At 38.2% G+C, this 18,781-nt stretch overlaps 3 protein-coding genes and 1 long non-coding RNA gene across 5 annotated transcripts; 3 read left to right on the plus strand and 1 right to left on the minus strand.

Moving 5' to 3' along the window:
- The first annotated feature begins 350 nt into the window (after positions 1–350).
- Positions 351–3,083, plus strand: LOC112184418 (putative disease resistance protein RGA3). Its single transcript, XM_024322674.2, has one exon. It carries the CDS (start codon positions 505–507, stop codon positions 2,938–2,940), a length of 2,436 nt encoding a protein of 811 aa, XP_024178442.1. The 5' UTR covers positions 351–504; the 3' UTR covers positions 2,941–3,083.
- A 132-nt stretch (positions 3,084–3,215) lies between these two features.
- On the minus strand, positions 3,216–4,504 carry LOC121051661. The gene is made up of 2 exons (XM_040514522.1): positions 4,333–4,504; positions 3,216–4,259 (listed from the first exon to the last, which is right to left on the minus strand). The coding sequence occupies exons 1-2, from the start codon at positions 4,460–4,462 to the stop codon at positions 3,802–3,804; spliced, it is 588 nt and encodes a 195-aa protein (XP_040370456.1). The 5' UTR covers positions 4,463–4,504; the 3' UTR covers positions 3,216–3,801.
- A 1,650-nt stretch (positions 4,505–6,154) lies between these two features.
- LOC121051258 lies at positions 6,155–6,535 on the plus strand. Its single transcript, XM_040513434.1, has one exon. The coding sequence runs from the start codon at positions 6,155–6,157 to the stop codon at positions 6,533–6,535; it is 381 nt and encodes a 126-aa protein (XP_040369368.1).
- A 6,717-nt stretch (positions 6,536–13,252) lies between these two features.
- Positions 13,253–18,556, plus strand: LOC112186717. 2 transcript variants are annotated; one of them, XR_002930859.2, is made up of 11 exons: positions 13,253–13,297; positions 13,397–13,465; positions 13,811–13,934; positions 14,863–14,994; positions 15,508–16,188; positions 16,585–16,761; positions 16,894–16,981; positions 17,146–17,230; positions 17,343–17,465; positions 17,641–17,776; positions 18,036–18,556. It is a non-coding gene; the product is annotated as an uncharacterized LOC112186717 (long non-coding RNA). The 2 variants fall into 2 exon arrangements; XR_005806425.1 differs by having other exon boundaries at positions 13,255–13,297; positions 13,788–13,934.
- Positions 18,557–18,781: the final 225 nt, after the last annotated feature.

The raw sequence follows: 18,781 nt of genomic DNA on the forward strand, positions 1-18,781 counted from the left end.
ATGCGCTTAGGTCTTCGTCAAGCTTTACTCTATTGCATATTCTTTACTCAAGTGGCTCTGATCTGCGATTTGAAGAATTATAGGTGTGCAAATATCTTCAATCACGACAAATTCCCTTCAATTTCTTCTTAGTCATGTAGGAACCCCGGAGGCGACTTGGCGCGCATCAGCAGTCGGCCACATGCAGCAAAGACAATAACACCACATGCCCCCCAAAAAAAAAAGCATTAAAGATAGACTAAAGACTAAGAATAGGTAAACATAGTCATTAGTTTAATTGTCGTGGGTCAGACCAGTAAAAATAAAGTCGTGGCTATGAAGAAATTGCAGGGAACTTGTCGTGATTGAAGATATTTGCGCACCAGTAATTCTTCAAACCTCATCATATAAAGCGGGTTCTGGGGGGTAGCATATCGCCACACCAGAAAACCTTCTTAATTGAAACAAGTCCATTTTCTCGTTTCTCTTTTTCTTTCCTCTGACAATCAATTTCCGAACACCACAATGGCTGAAGCACTTGTATCCTTCCTTGTAGAGCAGTTGGGTTCCTTCATCTTCCAACATGTGGAACAAAATGTGAAACTTGTTGTGAATGTCAAAAAAGAAGCAGTAAACCTTACCCTCAACCTCAAAACTATTCAAGCTGTGCTGGCAGATGCAGAGAGGAGGCAAGTCAAGGAGGACAGCGTGAGACGCTGGCTCAACAATCTGAAAGAAGTGTCGTACGAGGTAGACGATGTGGTGGACGAGTGGAGCACTGAAATCCTGAAACAACAAATCGAGAACCAAGGTGACAATGCTATTGTACCTAAGAAGAAGGTATGTTTCTCTATTCCCTTCCGTTGTCTTGGTACTGGCCAAGTCACTCAGATAATTTCTCGTCGTGACATTGCTGTGAGGATAAAAGAGTTGAATGAGAAGTTAGCTTTGATTCATGAACAGCAAAAATTTTATAAGTTCCTTCAAAATGAAATAGAATTTGAGCAACCTGAACGATTGAAAAGTTCTTCAATTGTCAATGAATCTGAGATGTTTGGTAGAGACGATGAAAGGAATGAACTAGTAAGCCAGTTAGTGAGTGAGCATAGTGAAGAAAGGAAGAAGCCTCTTGTCATATCTCTTGTAGGTATGGGGGGGATCGGCAAAACAACCCTTGCCCAACTAGTCTATAATGATAAAAAGGTGAAGGATTGTTTTCAAACAAGAATATGGGTTTGTGTCTCAGAACCCTTTGTACAAATTGCAGTTGCCAAAGCCATCCTTGAGGGTCTTAAGGTACCAGTCCCAAATTCAGATGAGCTAGAAACTTATGTTCAACATATATCTGACTCTATTCAGGGCAAGAAGTTCCTTCTTGTCCTAGATGATGTTTGGGACTCAAACCATAGAAAGTGGGATCTCTTCTTGACAACATTACAGTGTGGTGGCTCAGGGAGTAGAATTTTGGTTACAACGCGAATAGCGAAAGTTGCTACTACAATGGGAGCAACTAGTGACCACACAATCCATTTAAAGGAGTTAGGTGATGAAATTTGTCGTTCATTGTTCTATCACATTGCATTTTTTTATGGTGAGAGAAAAGAGCCTAAAAGGTTTGAAGATATTGGTAATAAAATTGTAAAGAGGTGCAAAGGCTTGCCTCTTGCTGCGAAGACTTTGGGTAGTCTACTGCGGTATAAGGACACAGTGCAACAATGGGTAGATGTTTTGAATAGTAAGATATGGGAATTTGAAGAGGTTGAGCAACAAGTTTTCCAACCGTTATTATTAAGTTACTATGATTTAGAACCACTTTCCAAACGTTGTCTTTTGTATTGTGCTACATTTCCTAAAGATCATAAGATTGTCAAGGATGAGTTGATTGAGTTGTGGATGTCACAAGATTATCTTAGAAGTAAAGGGGGAAACAAAGAAGATAAAATAGTTGGTCAAAGGTGTTTTGAGAACTTAGTATTGCGGTCTTTTTTTCAAGATTTTAAGAAAGATTATGAGGGGAACATTGAAAGTTGTAAAATGCACGACATCGTGCATGACTTTGTGCAATATTTGACCAAGGGTGAATGCTTTAGTATGGTGGTTAAGGGTGCTAATGAGAGAATGGAGTTACCGGGTGATGAGGTCCGTCATTTGTCTTTAATGTTTGCACCCGAGGGTCCATTTCCTGTTTCTTCTCTCAACTGTAAGAGTTTGCGCACTCTCACAGCTTTTGAATCGAAACTTACTAGAATTGGCTTTGAGTTGATTTCGCAATCAAAAAGCCTTAGGACTTTGAATTTGAGTAAAAACTCGATTCGAGAAGTTCCAAAGGAGATTGGTGGATTGATACATTTGAGGTATCTGGACTTGTCTCATAACAGTAAACTGAAGGAATTGCCCGACAGTTTAGGTGATTTATACAATCTGCAAACCTTGCGACTTGTCAAGTGTGAACAACTTGTCAAATTTCCTGATGAAGAGGTAATGAGAAAGCTAACCAAGTTAAAACATCTTTATGTTGAGGATTCCCCTCGTCTAAAATCAAAAGGGATAGGGAGGTTAACTGGTCTGCAAAAGCTAGATGTGTTTCATCTAAATGGTTATAAAGGTGAGGACAAAGAAGGGACGTTGAAGTTGCAAGATTTGAAAAACTTGAACCAACTTGAAGGGAGTCTTTCCATTGCACACTTGGAGTCCATGGAAGATGCGAGTGAGGGTGTAAAGGCATGTTTGAGTGAGAAACATCTCCTTCATCATCTGCGTCTAGATTTCTTATGTCTCCAATGTAGAAAGTGGCCGAGAGAAGAAGGGAGGGGCCAAAATGATAGAGAAATACTGAATGGGCTGCAACCACATGGAGGTTTGGAATCATTGGGCATCTGGCACTACCAGCTGGCTACTTCTCTGTGTCCCAATTGGATCTTGTCTTTACATAATCTAAGGGCGAGTTTGGCCCCGAGGTGATTAATTTAAAAGCAGCTTTAGCTATACTGTGAGTATAATCAGCTGTGAGTATAATCAGCTGGGTGTTTGGTAAACTGTGCTTTTAAAAGTGTTGTGAGTACAAAAGCAGTGTTTAAGTGTTTGGTAAACTTTAGTATAAAAGTGCTGTGAGTTTAGAAAATGACCAAAAAAGACATGAAGTTAAAATGATGTTACTTATATATTTTGAGAAATAATAACATTAATGATCTTTATAATAACATTTATTATCTCTGTAATTATACTCTACTCATTCATTTATCCTACTTGTGTGTGTAATCATCTTCAAGTGTCTTTGACATTATATTTCATGTTCTAACTATATTATTGCAAGGAAATATGGGTTCTTTCCTCTGAGTAACTTCCGTCGACTGAATCAATAAGCTTCCTTGCATCATCTTCCATGTGAAGTCTTGTAATGCCAAACTTCTTATGCCCACCACCAAACTCTACTAGTATGTCCAAATCAATGTAGCCACCGGTTATAGTTGGAACATCAAAGTGGGATATTTGGTACCCCTTTGGAAGGTTCGCGTAAAAGTATTGTTTCCAATCAAACAATTAAGATAGCTAATATGTAAATGAGCTATTTGCTTATACATAGATAGTAGAGAATGCAAAAACATAGTTCATTTGATGTTTCTGGGATACAAAACCTTTAGCACATCAGTTTACTTCCATTACCAAAATATATACATCAAAAATTCAATCTCCAATGGAAAGGAGAGAATCAAAATGGAGCCAACAAAAATCACTCCCATTTCTTGATCACCAACGAGATTGGTAAGGTGGAAGAGTTCTTGATATCAACACATCATCATATGAAAATATCAAATGGATCTTCTATGGTGAGCGAGCACTCATTAAACTTGCAGCAATATCATTTCTCACTATATCCATTTCTTGTGCCCCGAGATTGTAGTTTATACCATGTTCTTCTTGTGCATTCCCCCCCATATCCATCTCATTTTGGACATTATTTCTATTATTGAAATGAATATCATGTCGACTATGCTTTCTTACATAGTTATGAAGCGTCATTGTCGCAATAATTATTTTGACTTGTGTAATGAATGGATAACTAGGCATGTCTTTTAAAATCTTAAATTTTTTTTTCCATGCTCCAAAAGTACGTTCAATGACGCTCCTAAGAGATGAGTGCATATGGTTAAATACCTCTTTAGAACCGGTAGGTTCACCACCGTACCGAAATTGTGGAAGATGATACCTCACACCACCTCTATAAGGTCCTAGATATCCCTTCATTTGTGGGTAACCAGCATCCACAAGATAATATTTCCCTGTCAAAATAAAAATTATGATAATTTAATTTCTTGTTTTTCAGTTTGGGAATTGCATAATTTCAGTCATTACCATTGGGAGGCTTAGGAAACTTCAGAGCATCATTCCTTATAGATGAGAGAAATATCCTTGTATCATGTGCAGTTCCTTCCCACCCGGCACATGCAAAAGTGAATTGCATGTCAAAATTACACACCGCCATTATATTTTGAGTCGGTATGCCTTTCCTTCCAATATATGGTATTTGATCTCGAGGAGGTATTGAGGCGTACACATGTACACCATCAATAGCCCCTATACAATTCTGTAAATAATATGGGATTAAAATGACTAAATGCCATCAACAAAATCAAGATCTGCAATAAATAACAGCAAAAAAAAAAAGCCAATTAAATTTACCTTAAAATGAGGCATATATCTTGTATCTCTTGATATTTCCTCAGGAATTTCATTGAACTCATGATCCGGCGGCTTTATAACATCAATAGCCATTCGACATACACTGTCTAGGACAATCCTAAAGTATCTACTCACAGTCTCTCCAGAACGTTGGAATCGTTCTTGGGCTAACCTATTCCCAACACCATGTCCTAACATGTGCACGAACATTCCCACTATCTCAGCAGCACATATGTTCTTTGAACCAGTCAAGCCATAGTTATCTAGTAAATCATTACATAATCGGAGAAAAACATGTTTTTCCATCCTAAACATTCTATAACAACGACTTTCATGTCCTGCTAGTAATTCCATTATCCATCTATTTCCTGTTTGGTCAGAATTCATGCATGGAGTCTTAACAAGATATGTGTCATGGTAATATTCAACTGTGCATAGCAACAAACATACATCTTGGTAGAAGTAAAACTCCTCCTCATCTATAATGTCCATATTCTGAAAACAATCAAGTAAACCTGCAATTCATCATTTCATACATTCAATTTATCTTAATACAATCAAGGATAAACAAACCAGATATAAATGAGAATTAATTAACAAATGAGAAGTAAAACCAGACAAGTTCATCAACCAAATATATGATTACCAGTGCAAAGTAACATTCCAAGTTAAATATCCAACTGAGAATAGAACATATATACAATAGTTTATCCAAATACTAGCAGAACATGGTACTTGTCCAAGCTTCACAAGTAAACCAGTTTCAAAATCAAAATAGCTAGCTTCTTCCTAGTAGCTTCTTAGTCCTATTATTTTCCACTAGTTCCCATTTCCTAGTAGCTTCTTCCTAGTAGCTTCTTAGTCCTATTAATTTATTCATCATGTAGACAATAACCTAGATAGGATGATGAAACCCAAAATACTACAGAAGATAAACAAGAATCAGAGACACAGAACCCCAAATCAAAAAGTCAGAAACATGCATTCCCAATTCAAGCTACTGACTTTTCACACATATGAATTCCACTAACCATATAGCCTTACCAAATAAGATTGTGATGAGTGATTTGTTGCAGATATGTAGATGGAGAGAAACGAGAGCTCTGTTTGACGTCGATCAGTTTTCTGAAAGTCTAGAATGAAGTTTGTGAGTTGAGAGCGTGTAAAAACTGATGATATCAGGTAATATAGCAAATTAGATGAGGGCAATATTGGTAAAGCAAATAAATACTCTCATATTCTGAAATCAGAAGCATCACTTTTGCAACTTGGAGATTATAGCATTGGGAAGTGGGAGATTGAGTTATAATCCACAACATCTGGTCTTACCAAACACCTATCCAACTTAAATTATGGAATAAGCAGCTTAAGCTGCACTAACCTCGGGGCCAAACTCAGCCTAACAAGGCTTGAGCTTGGGTACTTCGGTAATTGTGAGCTGCTTTCGGGTCCATTTGGGAGATTGCCGTCGCTTAAATCACTTAAATTTGCGGGGATGTTCAAAGTGAAAAAGGTGGGAGTGGAGTTTTTGGGAATTGAAGAAAGAGAATTACAATCATCCTCCTCCTCCTCCTCGTCTTCTCTTATTTTCTTCCCCAAATTGAAATGCCTCATGTTCGGTATGATGCGTGAGTGGGAAGAATGGGAAGGAGTTCCTCCCCAGAATAATATTACCATAATGCCCTCCCTATCTCGCTTGGCATTTCACTTTTGCTCGAAACTTGGTACGCTGCCCGACTTCCTGCGCAAGACACCACTACTAAAGACAGTGATCGTCTGGGATTCTCGAATTCTGGGTGATAAAGTCCGGGACAAAACAAGTGAGGAGTGGGCCAAGATTTCTCACGTCCCAGACATCCAAATGAAGGAATTATGATTTCAGGCGGCGAGTTGTTGAGTGGTCTTGTCTTCTAAAAGTAAGATTTCAATTCAATGTTTCCATTAACTTTATATATATATATATATGAATCGTATCGTATGGTTTTTTCTCAAGGGATATCCAATAATATAATCATGATCACCTATTTTTTTATTTGTTTCATCAATCCCATATATTACGAATTAGTCGTCAACCCAGTCTTCTGAATCATGTTTTGAGTAGAATTGTCTGCATTTTTGGCAATTTCTGCATTTTGGAATAAAAAAAAAGAATTCAAGTTACACAGAAACTGCGGCCAACCCTTGAGGTTTGGATTTGATTGGTGCATTTCAAAGTTTCAGAATCTACTTGACTATTTGGACCGAATAATATGCATCGATGAATTGTTGTTAAGACGCAGTTTAGTTTATTTAGGTTCTGTGCTGCTGATGAGGTTAGTATAACCGTATGAGCAATTGATTCAGACACATATACTAGTTGTTGCATTTTGGTATGCAATTTCCGATTCATTGAAATTGGAAAACATGAAATTGTTCTGTTGGACTGAGAGGGTAGTAATTTTCCTTAATTTGCGTAACGGAGTTGCACTAAATGTAAAACTTGGAAAGCTTAATTATTTTCAATATATATATTACATGAACAATAGAGATGAATATTTCAAGAACCCAGAACATATAAGGGGAAAGCAATGTTTATAATGTAGTTGTTATGAAATTCATATTGTGTGAGCCCCCTTTAGGATCTTTGTGTTTTACTTAAGCAAAATCAGAAAATAGATGAACTGAAAACAGAAACAACACAGCAGATTTTATAGTGGTTCAGCCAAAACTTTAGCCTACATCCACTTCGTGATCTCTCTTGAGAGATTCACTAGCACTATGAAGAATTTAGGCGTTTACAAGTACTTATTGCAGATCCCTCAAACCCCTCAGACTAGTTCTTATCTCTCTATCACCTTGACTCTCAGTTTTCTGCACTTTCTGTCTTCATTCCAGAAAACTGACTGCAGCTCCTATTTATAGGGCATAGAGGCTGCTGATACAACATGGGATTAGGATTCCTAATCCTAATAGACTAAGCTTTTAATACAAATCCTAATAGAACTTGAAAGATTAACTTTCCTAGAACTTATAGGAAAGCTGCGCACAAACCTCTTTCCTTTCTAGACTTGGATTTGAATTCTGAACCCTAATTTTCAGATTGTATCAATGAGCCAAAAACACAACAATCTCCACCTTGGTGAGTTGATACCAAAACAATTGCTGCAACCTTCAGGATGTCTTGAACTTCTTGAAGTAATCCCGAACAAACCTTCAAGAACCTTCACCTTGGCAAAACTCTTCTTGCCTCAACGCACCTCAAGTGAGGAGGTGCTCCACCACAACTCAGCATGTTGTGACACTGAGCAAGTTCAAGCAATGCTTAAACTTCTCTCCAGCAACGGGCTTGGTAAGACAATCTGCAGCATTGTCATTTGTGTGAACCTTCTCCACAATAATATTTCCAGATTCTACCCAATCTCTGATCCTATGATAACGAACATCAATGTGTTTCGTCCTTGCATGAAACACTTGATTCTTTGCCAAGTGAATGGCACTTTGACTGTCACACTTCACTACCACGCTTTCTTGGTGAATTCCAAATTCACTTGCCAGCCCATTCAACCAAATAGCTTCCTTTGAAGCTTCTGTTAATGCCATATATTCTGCCTCAGTAGTAGACAGAGCTGTGACTGCTTGAAGAGTTGATTTCCAGCTCACAGGTCCTCCTCCACAAGTAAAAACATAACCTGTTGTGGACCTCCTTCTATCTAAGTCTCCTGCATAATCTACATCCACAAAACCAGCCACACATGCTACTTCTTGTTTCCTCTCAAACATGATTCCAAGCTGCCTAGTCCCTTTTAAATACCTTAAAATCCACTTTACTGCTTCCCAGTGGGGCTTACCCGGATTTGACATGTATTTAGAGACAACGCTCAATGCTTGAGCTAAATCTGGTCTTGTGCAGATCATTGCATACATGAGACACCCTACTGCACTTGCATATGGAACATCCTTCATCACAGCAATCTCTTTTTGACTTGATGGCCTTTGCTTTGCACTTAACTGATAATGTGCAGCTAATGGGATAGAAACAACCTTAGCTCCATCCATGTTGAAGCGTTCAAGTACCCTCAGAATGTACTTTTCTTGTGACAGCCAAATTTTCCCAGCTTTTCTATCCCGCCTTATTTCAATTCCAAGGATCTTTTGTGCAGCTCCTAGATCCTTCATGTCGAATTCAGCTCCCAATTTCTTCTTAAGCTCTTGAATTTTCGACATATCCTTGCATGCAATTAGCATGTCATCTACATACAAAAGTAGTAGAATAATCTCCCCATCTTCGAATACATGGTAGTAAACGCAGGAGTCATATAGGCATCTTGTGTAGCCTATTTTCAGCATGTATGTGTCGAAACGCTTGTACCACTGCCTTGGTGATTGCTTAAGTCCATATAGGGACTTCCTTAACCGACAAACCAGATCCTCTTTTCCTGTTTCAACAAAACCCTCCGGCTGCGACATATAAATGTCTTCTTCGAGGTCCCCATGAAGAAACGCAGTTTTCACATCCATCTGCTCAATCTCCATATCATACTGAGCTGCTATAGAAAACAATAACCGAATTGAAGTGTGTTTGACGACTGGAGAGAAAATCTTGTCATAATCCACTCCCTCTTTCTGCGAATACCCTTTTGCCACCAAACGTGCTTTATACTTTATGGCATCAGCATCATGTACTCCTTCTTTCTTCCTAAACACCCACTTGCAGCCAACAAGTTTTCTTTCTTTGGGTTTAGGAACCAACTCCCACACGGAATTCTTATGCAAAGATTCCATCTCTTCTATCATAGCACCAATCCAACCTGCCCGTTCTTCGCTTTCTATGGCATCTTGATAAGTAGTTGGATCTCCTTGACTTATACTCAGAGCATGACTCACATCTTCTTCCGGTTCGAACCCAAACCTTTGTATATTTCTTGGATTCCTCTTAGGTTTATCAAGTGCTATGCTTCTTTTAAATGACTCAGGTGCTTGTGGGATAGGGGAATTTCGACCCCTCTGTGGGGATTGCTCCACCTGAGCCCTAACTGGTGACTGTTGTTGCTACTCTGTTTCTTCAATAGCTCCTTGATCATTCCCTACTCGCTCAATTTGCTCCACCTGAACTTGGGAATCTTCATCCGATGGTCTAGCTAATGAAATCTTGATTGCTTCTTCTTCAACAACAGCCATCTTCTCCTTCTTGCTATTAACCTCCTCATTCAATGGCATAGTCTTCTCATCAAAGATTACATCCCTGCTGATCACCTTTTTGTCGTTGACTATATCCCACAACTTATAACCTTTCACCCCTTTTTCAAAGCCGATGAACAAGCACTCATGGGACTTTGGTTTCAGTTTGGTTCTTTCATCGCTGGGAATATGTGCATAAGCACTGCAACCAAACACTCTCAAGTTGGAATAATCAACGGGCTTTCCAGACCATACCTCCTCTGCACACTTGAAGTTAATAGCCCTAGAAGGTGATCGATTAATCAAATAACATGCATGATTAACCGCTTCTGCCCAAAAAGTTTCAGGCAATCCTGCATGAAGTCTCATGCTTCTTTCTCTCTCCATGAGAGTTCTGTTCATCCTTTCTGCAACACCGTTTTGTTGAGAAGTCTTCTTAACAGTAAAGTGTCTTGTGATGCCTGCATCCTTGCACAGCTGTAAGAATTGATTATCTCTATATTCACCTCCATTGTCGCTTCTCAAACACTTGATTTTTCTGCCTGTTTGGTTTTCAACCTCAGCTTTCCACTCCTTGAACTTAGTGAAACCCTGGTCTTTAGTTTTCATAAAATATACCCAAACCTTCCTTGAAAAATCATCTATGAAAGAGACAAAGTATTTGGCTCCACCCTTTGATTTTGTTGGTGTAGGCCCCCAAACATCTGTGTGAATATAGTCCAATACTCCTTTGGATTTGTTCTCACTGCTGCCCACATTGAACGTCACCTTGGTCTGCTTTCCGAGTGTGCAATACTTGCAAAATTCAAGTTTGCAGCTCATTACACCTTCCAGCTGATCCCTTTTGTGTAATTCCTGCAACCCTCTCTGACTCATGTGCCCTAGCCGTTTATGCCAAAGCTCAGTCTTGTCTTCCTCTGTACAAACTGCAGCTCCACCAACCACCGTAGAACCCGTAAGGTTATACATGTTATCTGGTTGCATCACACTCCTCATGTAGACCATTTGTCCCTTTCCTACCTTGAGTTGTCCTTTTTCAGATTTATACCAAAATCCAGCCCTATCCAAAGTGCTCAATGAAATCAGATTTCTGCTCAATTTTGGGACATGTCGGACGTTTCCCAGCGTTCTGACAATTCCATCATGCATCTTGATCTTTACTGTTCCGATTCCCATGATCCTACAAGGTGAATCATCTCCCATCAACACTTCACCGGTGTTCCTCTCTTCATATATGTCGTACCAATCTCTGTGTGCACACATATGAAATGTGCAGGCTGTATCCAAGGTCCAATATTTAAGCGCGCTGGAGCTGGTTGTTACTGCGAGAAGTTCTCCATCGTCACTATAATTTCCAGCAACGACATTGGCTAACTTGGAACATTCTCCTAACATCTGCGCTTTTCTCTCCTTCCATTGTTTGCAATTCCTTTTCCAATGGTCAAGTGAACCACATTCGAAGCAACCATTCTTCTTTTCTTTGCCTTTCCCCTTGGATTTTGACCTGCCTCTTTCTTCAAATCCACCACCTCTATTCCTGGACCTTCCTCTCTCCTTGCCTCTGACATGAAGTCCCCGTGCTTGAGAACTTTCTTCTTCTTTGTCCATTTTGACATATGATTCCAGGTTCTCACACACTTTAGAAAGTGTGATACTATCTTTGAATATCATGGTGGTTTTGAAGTGCTTGAATGAAGGTGGAAGCGAATGAAGTAACATGACAGCCGTGTCTTCGTCATCCATCTTTGCTCCAACCTTCTCCAAGTTTGATATGCAATTCTGAAAATTGCATATGTGATCATTAAGATCATCCCCTTCCTCCATCTTGAGGCTAAAGAGCTGCTCCTTCAAGAGTAGCTTGCTGCTGATAGTTTTACCCCTGTAGACGCTTTCAAGCTTCTCCCATGCTTCCTTTGCAGTCATATTCTCACCAATATGAAGCAAGACATTATCAGCAAGATGCAGCTCGATGGAGCTCTTTGCTTTCTTATTCTTCTTCGTATAATCTGCTTCAGTCATTGTTGCAGGCTTATTTCCGATTGCCTCATCAACCTCTTGCTGAACCAGAACGTTCTTCATCTTCCTCTGCCAAAGCGTGAACTTGTCATTGCCATTAAAGGGCTTAATGGACGGTTTCACATCTCCTGCTTCGACAATGACTTTGCTGTTCACCATTGCAAAACACCTTGAGCCTAAGCTCTGATACCACTTATTGTGTAAGCCCCCTTTAGGATCTTTGTGTTTTACTTAAGCAAAATCAGAAAATAGATGAACTGAAAACAGAAACAACACAGCAGATTTTATAGTGGTTCAGCCAAAACTTTAGCCTACGTCCACTTCGTGATCTCTCTTGAGAGATTCACTAGCACTATGAAGAATTTAGGTGTTTACAAGTACTTATTGCAGATCCCTCAAACCCCTCAGACTAGTTCTTATCTCTCTATCACCTTGACTCTCAGTTTTCTAGACTTTCTGTCTTCATTCCAGAAAACTGACTGCAGCTCCTATTTATAGGGCATAGAGGCTGCTGATACAACATGGGATTAGGATTCCTAATCCTAATAGACTAAGCTTTTAATACAAATCCTAATAGAACTTGAAAGACTAACTTTCCTAGAACTTGTAGAAAAGCTGCGCGCAAACCTCTTTCCTTTCTAGACTTGGATTTGAATTCTGAACCCTAATTTTCAGATTGTATCAATGAGCCAAAAACACAACAATTCATTGGTATGTTTTTTCCCCCCTTTACACCAAACACTCATTTGAAATCATCAAACCCAGTTGGCAACTCAGATTTATCTTGCATGCTTCTACTTGGACATACTTGCATTTTATGCGTAGAAATTTTTTTCTCAAGGGCCAGTGCTAATGAGAAATGAGTTGGTGTAATATATACATTAGCAAAAGAATTGTTGCTGTCTGCTAAAAGCTACTGAATTTTATGCATAACTTATATAAACATAACTGCAAATATGTGTTTTCGTAGTTTGGCCTTGATTCTCTTCTATTAATTCAGGCAGGCAACAAATCAAGCTGTAGGCTGCGAGCTTTCCTTTCTTCCCTACAAATAGTAGCTGTTATACGTACTCTACAAACACTGCCGGACTTCCGGGGCGTTACACTTGACATGAGGTCACTTGTGCTTCTACCTCCTTTAGGGACATTGCCATTCCTTGAAGCGTTGGAAATAAAGGTCAATGATAATGACATTGCCATACCAACTGGCCCTGACTAATGAGGAATTTAGAAATCTTTCTTACATCCCAAACATCCAAATTGATAATGACCTCTGACTATTGAGTGAGGAGCCAGCTTCCACCAATCTCATCCACTCTTATATTCAGGTAATTAAGCTCTTATTCATTAATCCTATGTATATTGATCTAGTGTAGTGCAATGTTGCTCTTGTACTTTAACTTTCTATTGCTACTTGCCAGGCATCTATGGACTTACTAAAGACTTAATCATACATTAACTAGCAGTAATGGTCATTTGCAATTCTGTGATTCTTTTTTTTTTTTTTTTCAATTTAACTTGCTTTCATGTTTTGCATTGAGATTGAAAGCACACCTTTTTGCAGGGATTACGAGGGTCAAGCCTCCGAGTTGTAATGGCTGGATTCCCTAAGACCAAATGCCCCCATCCTCAGGTACTCCTTAATGTAATGGCTTTCAATTTTTTACTTCAGCTGGTGCAATTTTTCATTTACAATTATGTCAAACAGTTGGGCCTCTTTTTCCAAATCTCTTGGAACAAGCAGAGATTTTTCCAAGAGAATAGCCCTAGTGTATAGCTCATTGTTGTACAACTCTTATTGTAACATGATGAGCTTAATGCAGAGGAGCTTCTTATGTACTTTTCAAATTACAAAATATGGAACTATATTTGTCCAGCTGGTTAGTTACTAAATGTTAGGGACGCAAATCTGCTTATGGAACTATATTTGTTTGGAACTGACCATCTTCAATTAGGTGACAATGTATCTATTGTACAGGAAATTGCTTTGGCTCCCACAGCAAGCTAAAAGCATTTACAAAAAGCATTTACAATGGCATTGGAATTTCAAGCTGATGGTTGATATACCAAGTAGTTTACAATCAGGTCCTTACCAACCCTAGGTACTTGCTCTTCACTATATCAAGTAGTTTCTTATCAGTTGTCCTTTTTAATCTTTCACTGGGACTTGATTAATCACTTGCTTGTTTGACCAGTCATAACTCTACTATATGGTTATATGATCCCTATTGCCATGGTATACACTAACTTTAATCAGTTAATATTTTTGAGGCATGAGAGAGAATTTAAGAGTCCTGAATTCCATTCCACGGAAACACTCTGGGAATGACTCTAGATGGCTTGTAAACATTAAACGGGTAACGTTTGACAAAGGATAACATAGAAGATTAGCAGTTCGTTGAATGCTCCATAATAAGATAAAGCAGCCGAGGCATCTATTCGAGTGTCTGCACTTGCAGTTATTTCAAGAAGCTTTGGGATGTTGTGACCATGAGCTCTCATGCAAAGAAATTCAACACCAGATTTTTCTTTGGTTGTATCTAGGTTGTGCTTTTGTCTGTCTTCATTGTTTATAGAGCTGTATCACTCTTTGTTTTATCTTTTTTTGTAGGAATGTTATAATCTACTTAAGGTGATCAGTGGGTAGTGAAATTAATAGTAACAACATTCATCATGTGGATATTGCTTCTGGCTTGTACCCTAGACTGTTCTGTTATCCCATCTCACTAAAAGTAGAACGAATGGTCTCATTTTTGTAATAATGTCATCATGTGGATATTGCTTCTGGCTTGTACCCTAGCCTGTTCTGTTATCCCATCTCACTAAAAGTAGAACGAATGGTCTCATTTTTGTAATAATGTCAAATCTGTCAGAGTCCATCCTGATAAATCCAGCAAGAACAATACTTCCATTTCTTTTGGCAAACAAAATTACTTGATATTTAACAGGAAGAGTCTGTTGCATAGCTTCTTGGTTGCACAGTTGCACCTATCAGACTGTCACTGATGTTTGTGTTGTTCTACATTGCAGTGTCAGCACTTGCTACTAAACCAGTTGAATGCGACTGCAGTGTCGCAGACATTTGAAAGCAGTTCTTTCTGTGGTTTATTTCTCTGTCCTTGCCGGGTCCTCTTCTGCCCTTCTATCCCCTAAGTTCACTTGGTAAGTCTTGACCGAACTTGTAGAACTTTTGACTTCTTTAATTGGAGACGAGAAATTTGCACGTCAATATGCTGCCAGGGTATATGTGCTTTGAAATTAAACTGACCTGCAAGAACTTTGGTTTTCCATTTCATTCTGAACAGTTTTTCCTCAATGTTCTTTTGCTCAAGAAACAAATTTCTACCAAGAAAATAGAGCTCAAGAGAAGGCTGTTGGAACCCCTCGTCCATTAATTAAAAATGCAGAGTAATGCATGATTATGCTAACTGGGGCAACTGAAACACGCCTGCTAGCCATATTCTATGGTAAATTTATATATATTTCATTGGGTGCATCACTCTTGATGACACAGGTTATCTGTTGGGACAAGTTAATGAATTAGATCTTTTTAAGTACTTTTCAATTACAAAATATGGAACTTTATTTATCTAGCTAATTAGTTACTTTCAGTTTATATATTCTAGGGATGCATATCTTCTATCATCAACATGTGGTTTTTTTTTTTTTCAATAGCTTCAGGTTGAGTCCTTGATCTTTCCCCAGTATCTAGCAGGGTTGAAGATCTAATGCTTCTTCAGATGCTGGAACCCAGCTCTCTATCCAGTGGAGATGTCTGTAATCTGTAGCTTTATTTCTTCAATATTTGGGTAAGTACAGGGCAGTGTGATTCTAAGAATAGGAAATTGAATGATATAGTTCCTTTTCCAACATCTAATTTATTCATCCATTCACTTGAAATTCAGAAAGGAGGTTCTATGAATGGTAAAATTATGCAAGTATGTATTGGTTAAGTTTCTCTTTTGTTTAAAGCTATTAACAAATTAAGTTGATTGCTTGAGATGAGATTGATAGTTAAATGCAAGAAAATGATAATATTTGGTAATGGATCGAAATGCAGAAAGGCTTGCAAGCAAACTCTTATGTGGAGGGAATAGGGAGGTCAGGTCTTTTTAGTTCTGATGATTGGAGTCCACTACAAGATGATCCCCAACCGTCAGTATTCTTTGTGCTATATTGAAAATAAAATTTCCAGTCCACCTTTGGGTAGTTTGGAACTGACTGTCTTCATTTAATACAGCTTATAGACTACAGAGGAATTCTTCACACTATCTCGTACTGTACTGCTTAGATTTAATCTAAAAGCGTTTACAATGGCATTGGGATTTTCAAGCTGATGACTGGATATATGCCTTGGTAAGCTGCACAGATCATAACTTTAGTTTTTTGGTTAGTAATTATGGCCAGAATTGGTGTGGAAGTACATTTTGCGAGTTAAATTTGAAATTGCAAGTGACTTATCTTCTGAAGATGTATTCAAGTCTATTTCTTCATACATATTCCTCTATATAAACAACAGCTTATTATATTATATTAAGATTGTTGACTTTCGAATACTCTATGGCTCTATGCATTGTTAGACAATGAGGAAACAAAAAAAGATAGTTAGAGATAAACATTTAAGATTTTGCAATTGCAAACATTTGTAATTTCAACGGTACATGATTGATCAATTGCAAATATTAGTATATTCTTATCCATATCAAACTGAAGTCATTTACATTTTTCTATTACGATCCAATCAATTTCAAGGGATGTCATCATAAGATCATTCAACTGTAGTCCAGCTTGAGAAATTGAACCATCTGCAAAACAGCATTTTATGTCAGAGGTTTATCTAACAATGTGCACCATCAAGAAAACTCTGCACACATTGATGGATTGATGAGGTTCTTACTAAAGCAAGGCATTTTGCTTCACGTATCTCAGGTAGATTCTCATTATTTGACCTTTGTAAACTTTTGGAGGGGCTTGATTATTCGATTGCTTGCTAGTTTGCGCAATTATAACTTTGGCACATACATTATGATCTTAATGACTTAATCTTTTGGAGGTATAAAGAGAAGTTAATTAAGAGTGGATGTGTCCCTGAATTCCATTCCATGGAAACACTGGGGATGACCCTAAATGGCTTGTAAGCATTGAACAGGTAAACTCCTGACATATGTAAAACTTGAAGATTAGCAAATAGTTCAAAGCTCCATACATATTGCTTTTAACTTTCTGGGTCCGTTGAATGTACTAAGGTCGTTGCCTAGTAAAGCAGACGAGGCATATCTTCTAGTGTCTGGACTTAAATCAAATGTATTTCAGGAAGCTATGGGAGTTTGTGATCATGAGCGGTCACGCGAGGAAGTTCGACACCAGATTGTTTCGTTGGTTATATATTTGTACCTAGGTTGTGCTTTTGTCAGTTAAACTGGTTCAACTTGCCTTCATCATGTATACTTGTACGGCTATATCACTCTCCTTTTCTCCTTTTCTCCTTTTCTCCTTTTCTCCTTTTGTAGGAAGGAAAATATTTAAGGCGACTAAATAGTGGTGAAATTGATACTTACATCATTCATCATCAGGATTGTGATGATATTGTTTGTGGCTAGTACCCAAGACTGTTCTGTTATGCCATCTAGAAAGTAAGAACAAATGGTCTCATTTTTGTGATGATGTTAAATCTGTCAGAGTCCATCCTAATAAATTCAGCTAGAACATTATTTCCATTTCTTTTGACAGTCGAACTACTTAATGGTTAAAGCTTCTTGGTTCCACTAATTGTTGTGTCGCTGATGTTCTATTGTTTTACATGGACAGCCAGCACTTTCCACTGAACTGAGTGAATGTGCAATGATCTTCAGAGACATTTGAAAGCTGTTCTTTCTGTGATTCATCTTGCTGTCCCTACCGGATCCTCCTCTGCTCTTCTATCCCCAAAGTTCACTTGGTGATGGTAAGTCTTGACCAAACGTGTAAAACTTTTATCTTGTTTAATAGGAGATGAAAAATTTGCAAGTCTACAGGCTACCAAGAAAAAAAATGCTTTGAAAATAAACTTACCTATAATAATTTTTGGTTTTCTTTCGAAAAACAATTTGTTCTCAATTTTCTTTGCTCAAGAAACTTTTGAAAGGGAATATGTTAACATTGAACAACTATCCTGTTTTTCTATGCAAGACACCGAGTTGATTTTTGAAATCTGTCCTTTGTAGTGGTGCTGAAAACCTATACAGCAATTGCACAATACATGAGTAGAGGTGAAACTAAAATTGGAAAGCAAAGCTACATCTTCGTTTGGGAATTCTTTTTATGCCTATCTCACTCTGGTATGGTGGTAAACCTCAAACTGCAGAAAACCAAAGTTGCTCTGCCAGACTCCTTTATGAGTAAACTGATCTCTTCTCTTGAGGCTTCTGTTGTGTTCCAAGAGAGGAAATTATGAACCTAGCTATCACTCAATTAGTCATAAAATTAGACAGTTGCTGGCTACGTCTCATCTCATAGCTGTAGTTTGCTGTGGAATTAATCAAAGCAGAAGATTTCTGCGTTGGTTCAGCCTGTGAACCATTAATTATTTGCTCAGGTCATCAAATGCTTTGTAAATAGATGATTTTGTGATGTGGCTGAAGAGCATCCTGATTGATTTGCTCGACCACCCACCGGTCCAGGCTGATTATTTCTGTTGTACATCTTATGAATAACTTAATAAAGTTTGAGGTATTTCATGAAAAAATGAAAAGAAGGCTTTTTCTATACTTATTGATCCAAGTTGTACTGGAAATGTTGCATCATATATACTTTATTTTCCTCTCTAATATTGTTGGGTTTGAATTTGCAACATCAAACTGGTAGCTTTTGACTTTTGTTAAACTTAGATTAGCAGTCAGTTTAAAGTTCCATAATATATTGCTTTTAACTTTCTACTGAAGTTGCTTGGTTTACATATCTTCTGAATAAC

Source organism: Rosa chinensis, chromosome 2 (assembly GCF_002994745.2).
Source record: "Rosa chinensis cultivar Old Blush chromosome 2, RchiOBHm-V2, whole genome shotgun sequence".
In the NCBI taxonomy this organism is placed as follows: domain Eukaryota; kingdom Viridiplantae; phylum Streptophyta; class Magnoliopsida; order Rosales; family Rosaceae; genus Rosa; species Rosa chinensis.

Bases quoted from the DNA above. Each gene is read 5' to 3' on its own strand.
- LOC121051661 (XM_040514522.1), bottom strand. From the start codon at position 4,462: ATGGCGGTGTGTAATTTTGACATGCAATTCACTTTTGCATGTGCCGGG. The intron at 4,260-4,332 runs GTAATGACTGAA...TTATTTTGACAG, and splicing joins GTTTCCTAAGCCTCCCAATG to GGAAATATTATCTTGTGGAT.
- LOC112184418 (XM_024322674.2), top strand. From the start codon at position 505: ATGGCTGAAGCACTTGTATCCTTCCTTGTAGAGCAGTTGGGTTCCTTC.
- LOC121051258 (XM_040513434.1), top strand. From the start codon at position 6,155: ATGTTCAAAGTGAAAAAGGTGGGAGTGGAGTTTTTGGGAATTGAAGAA.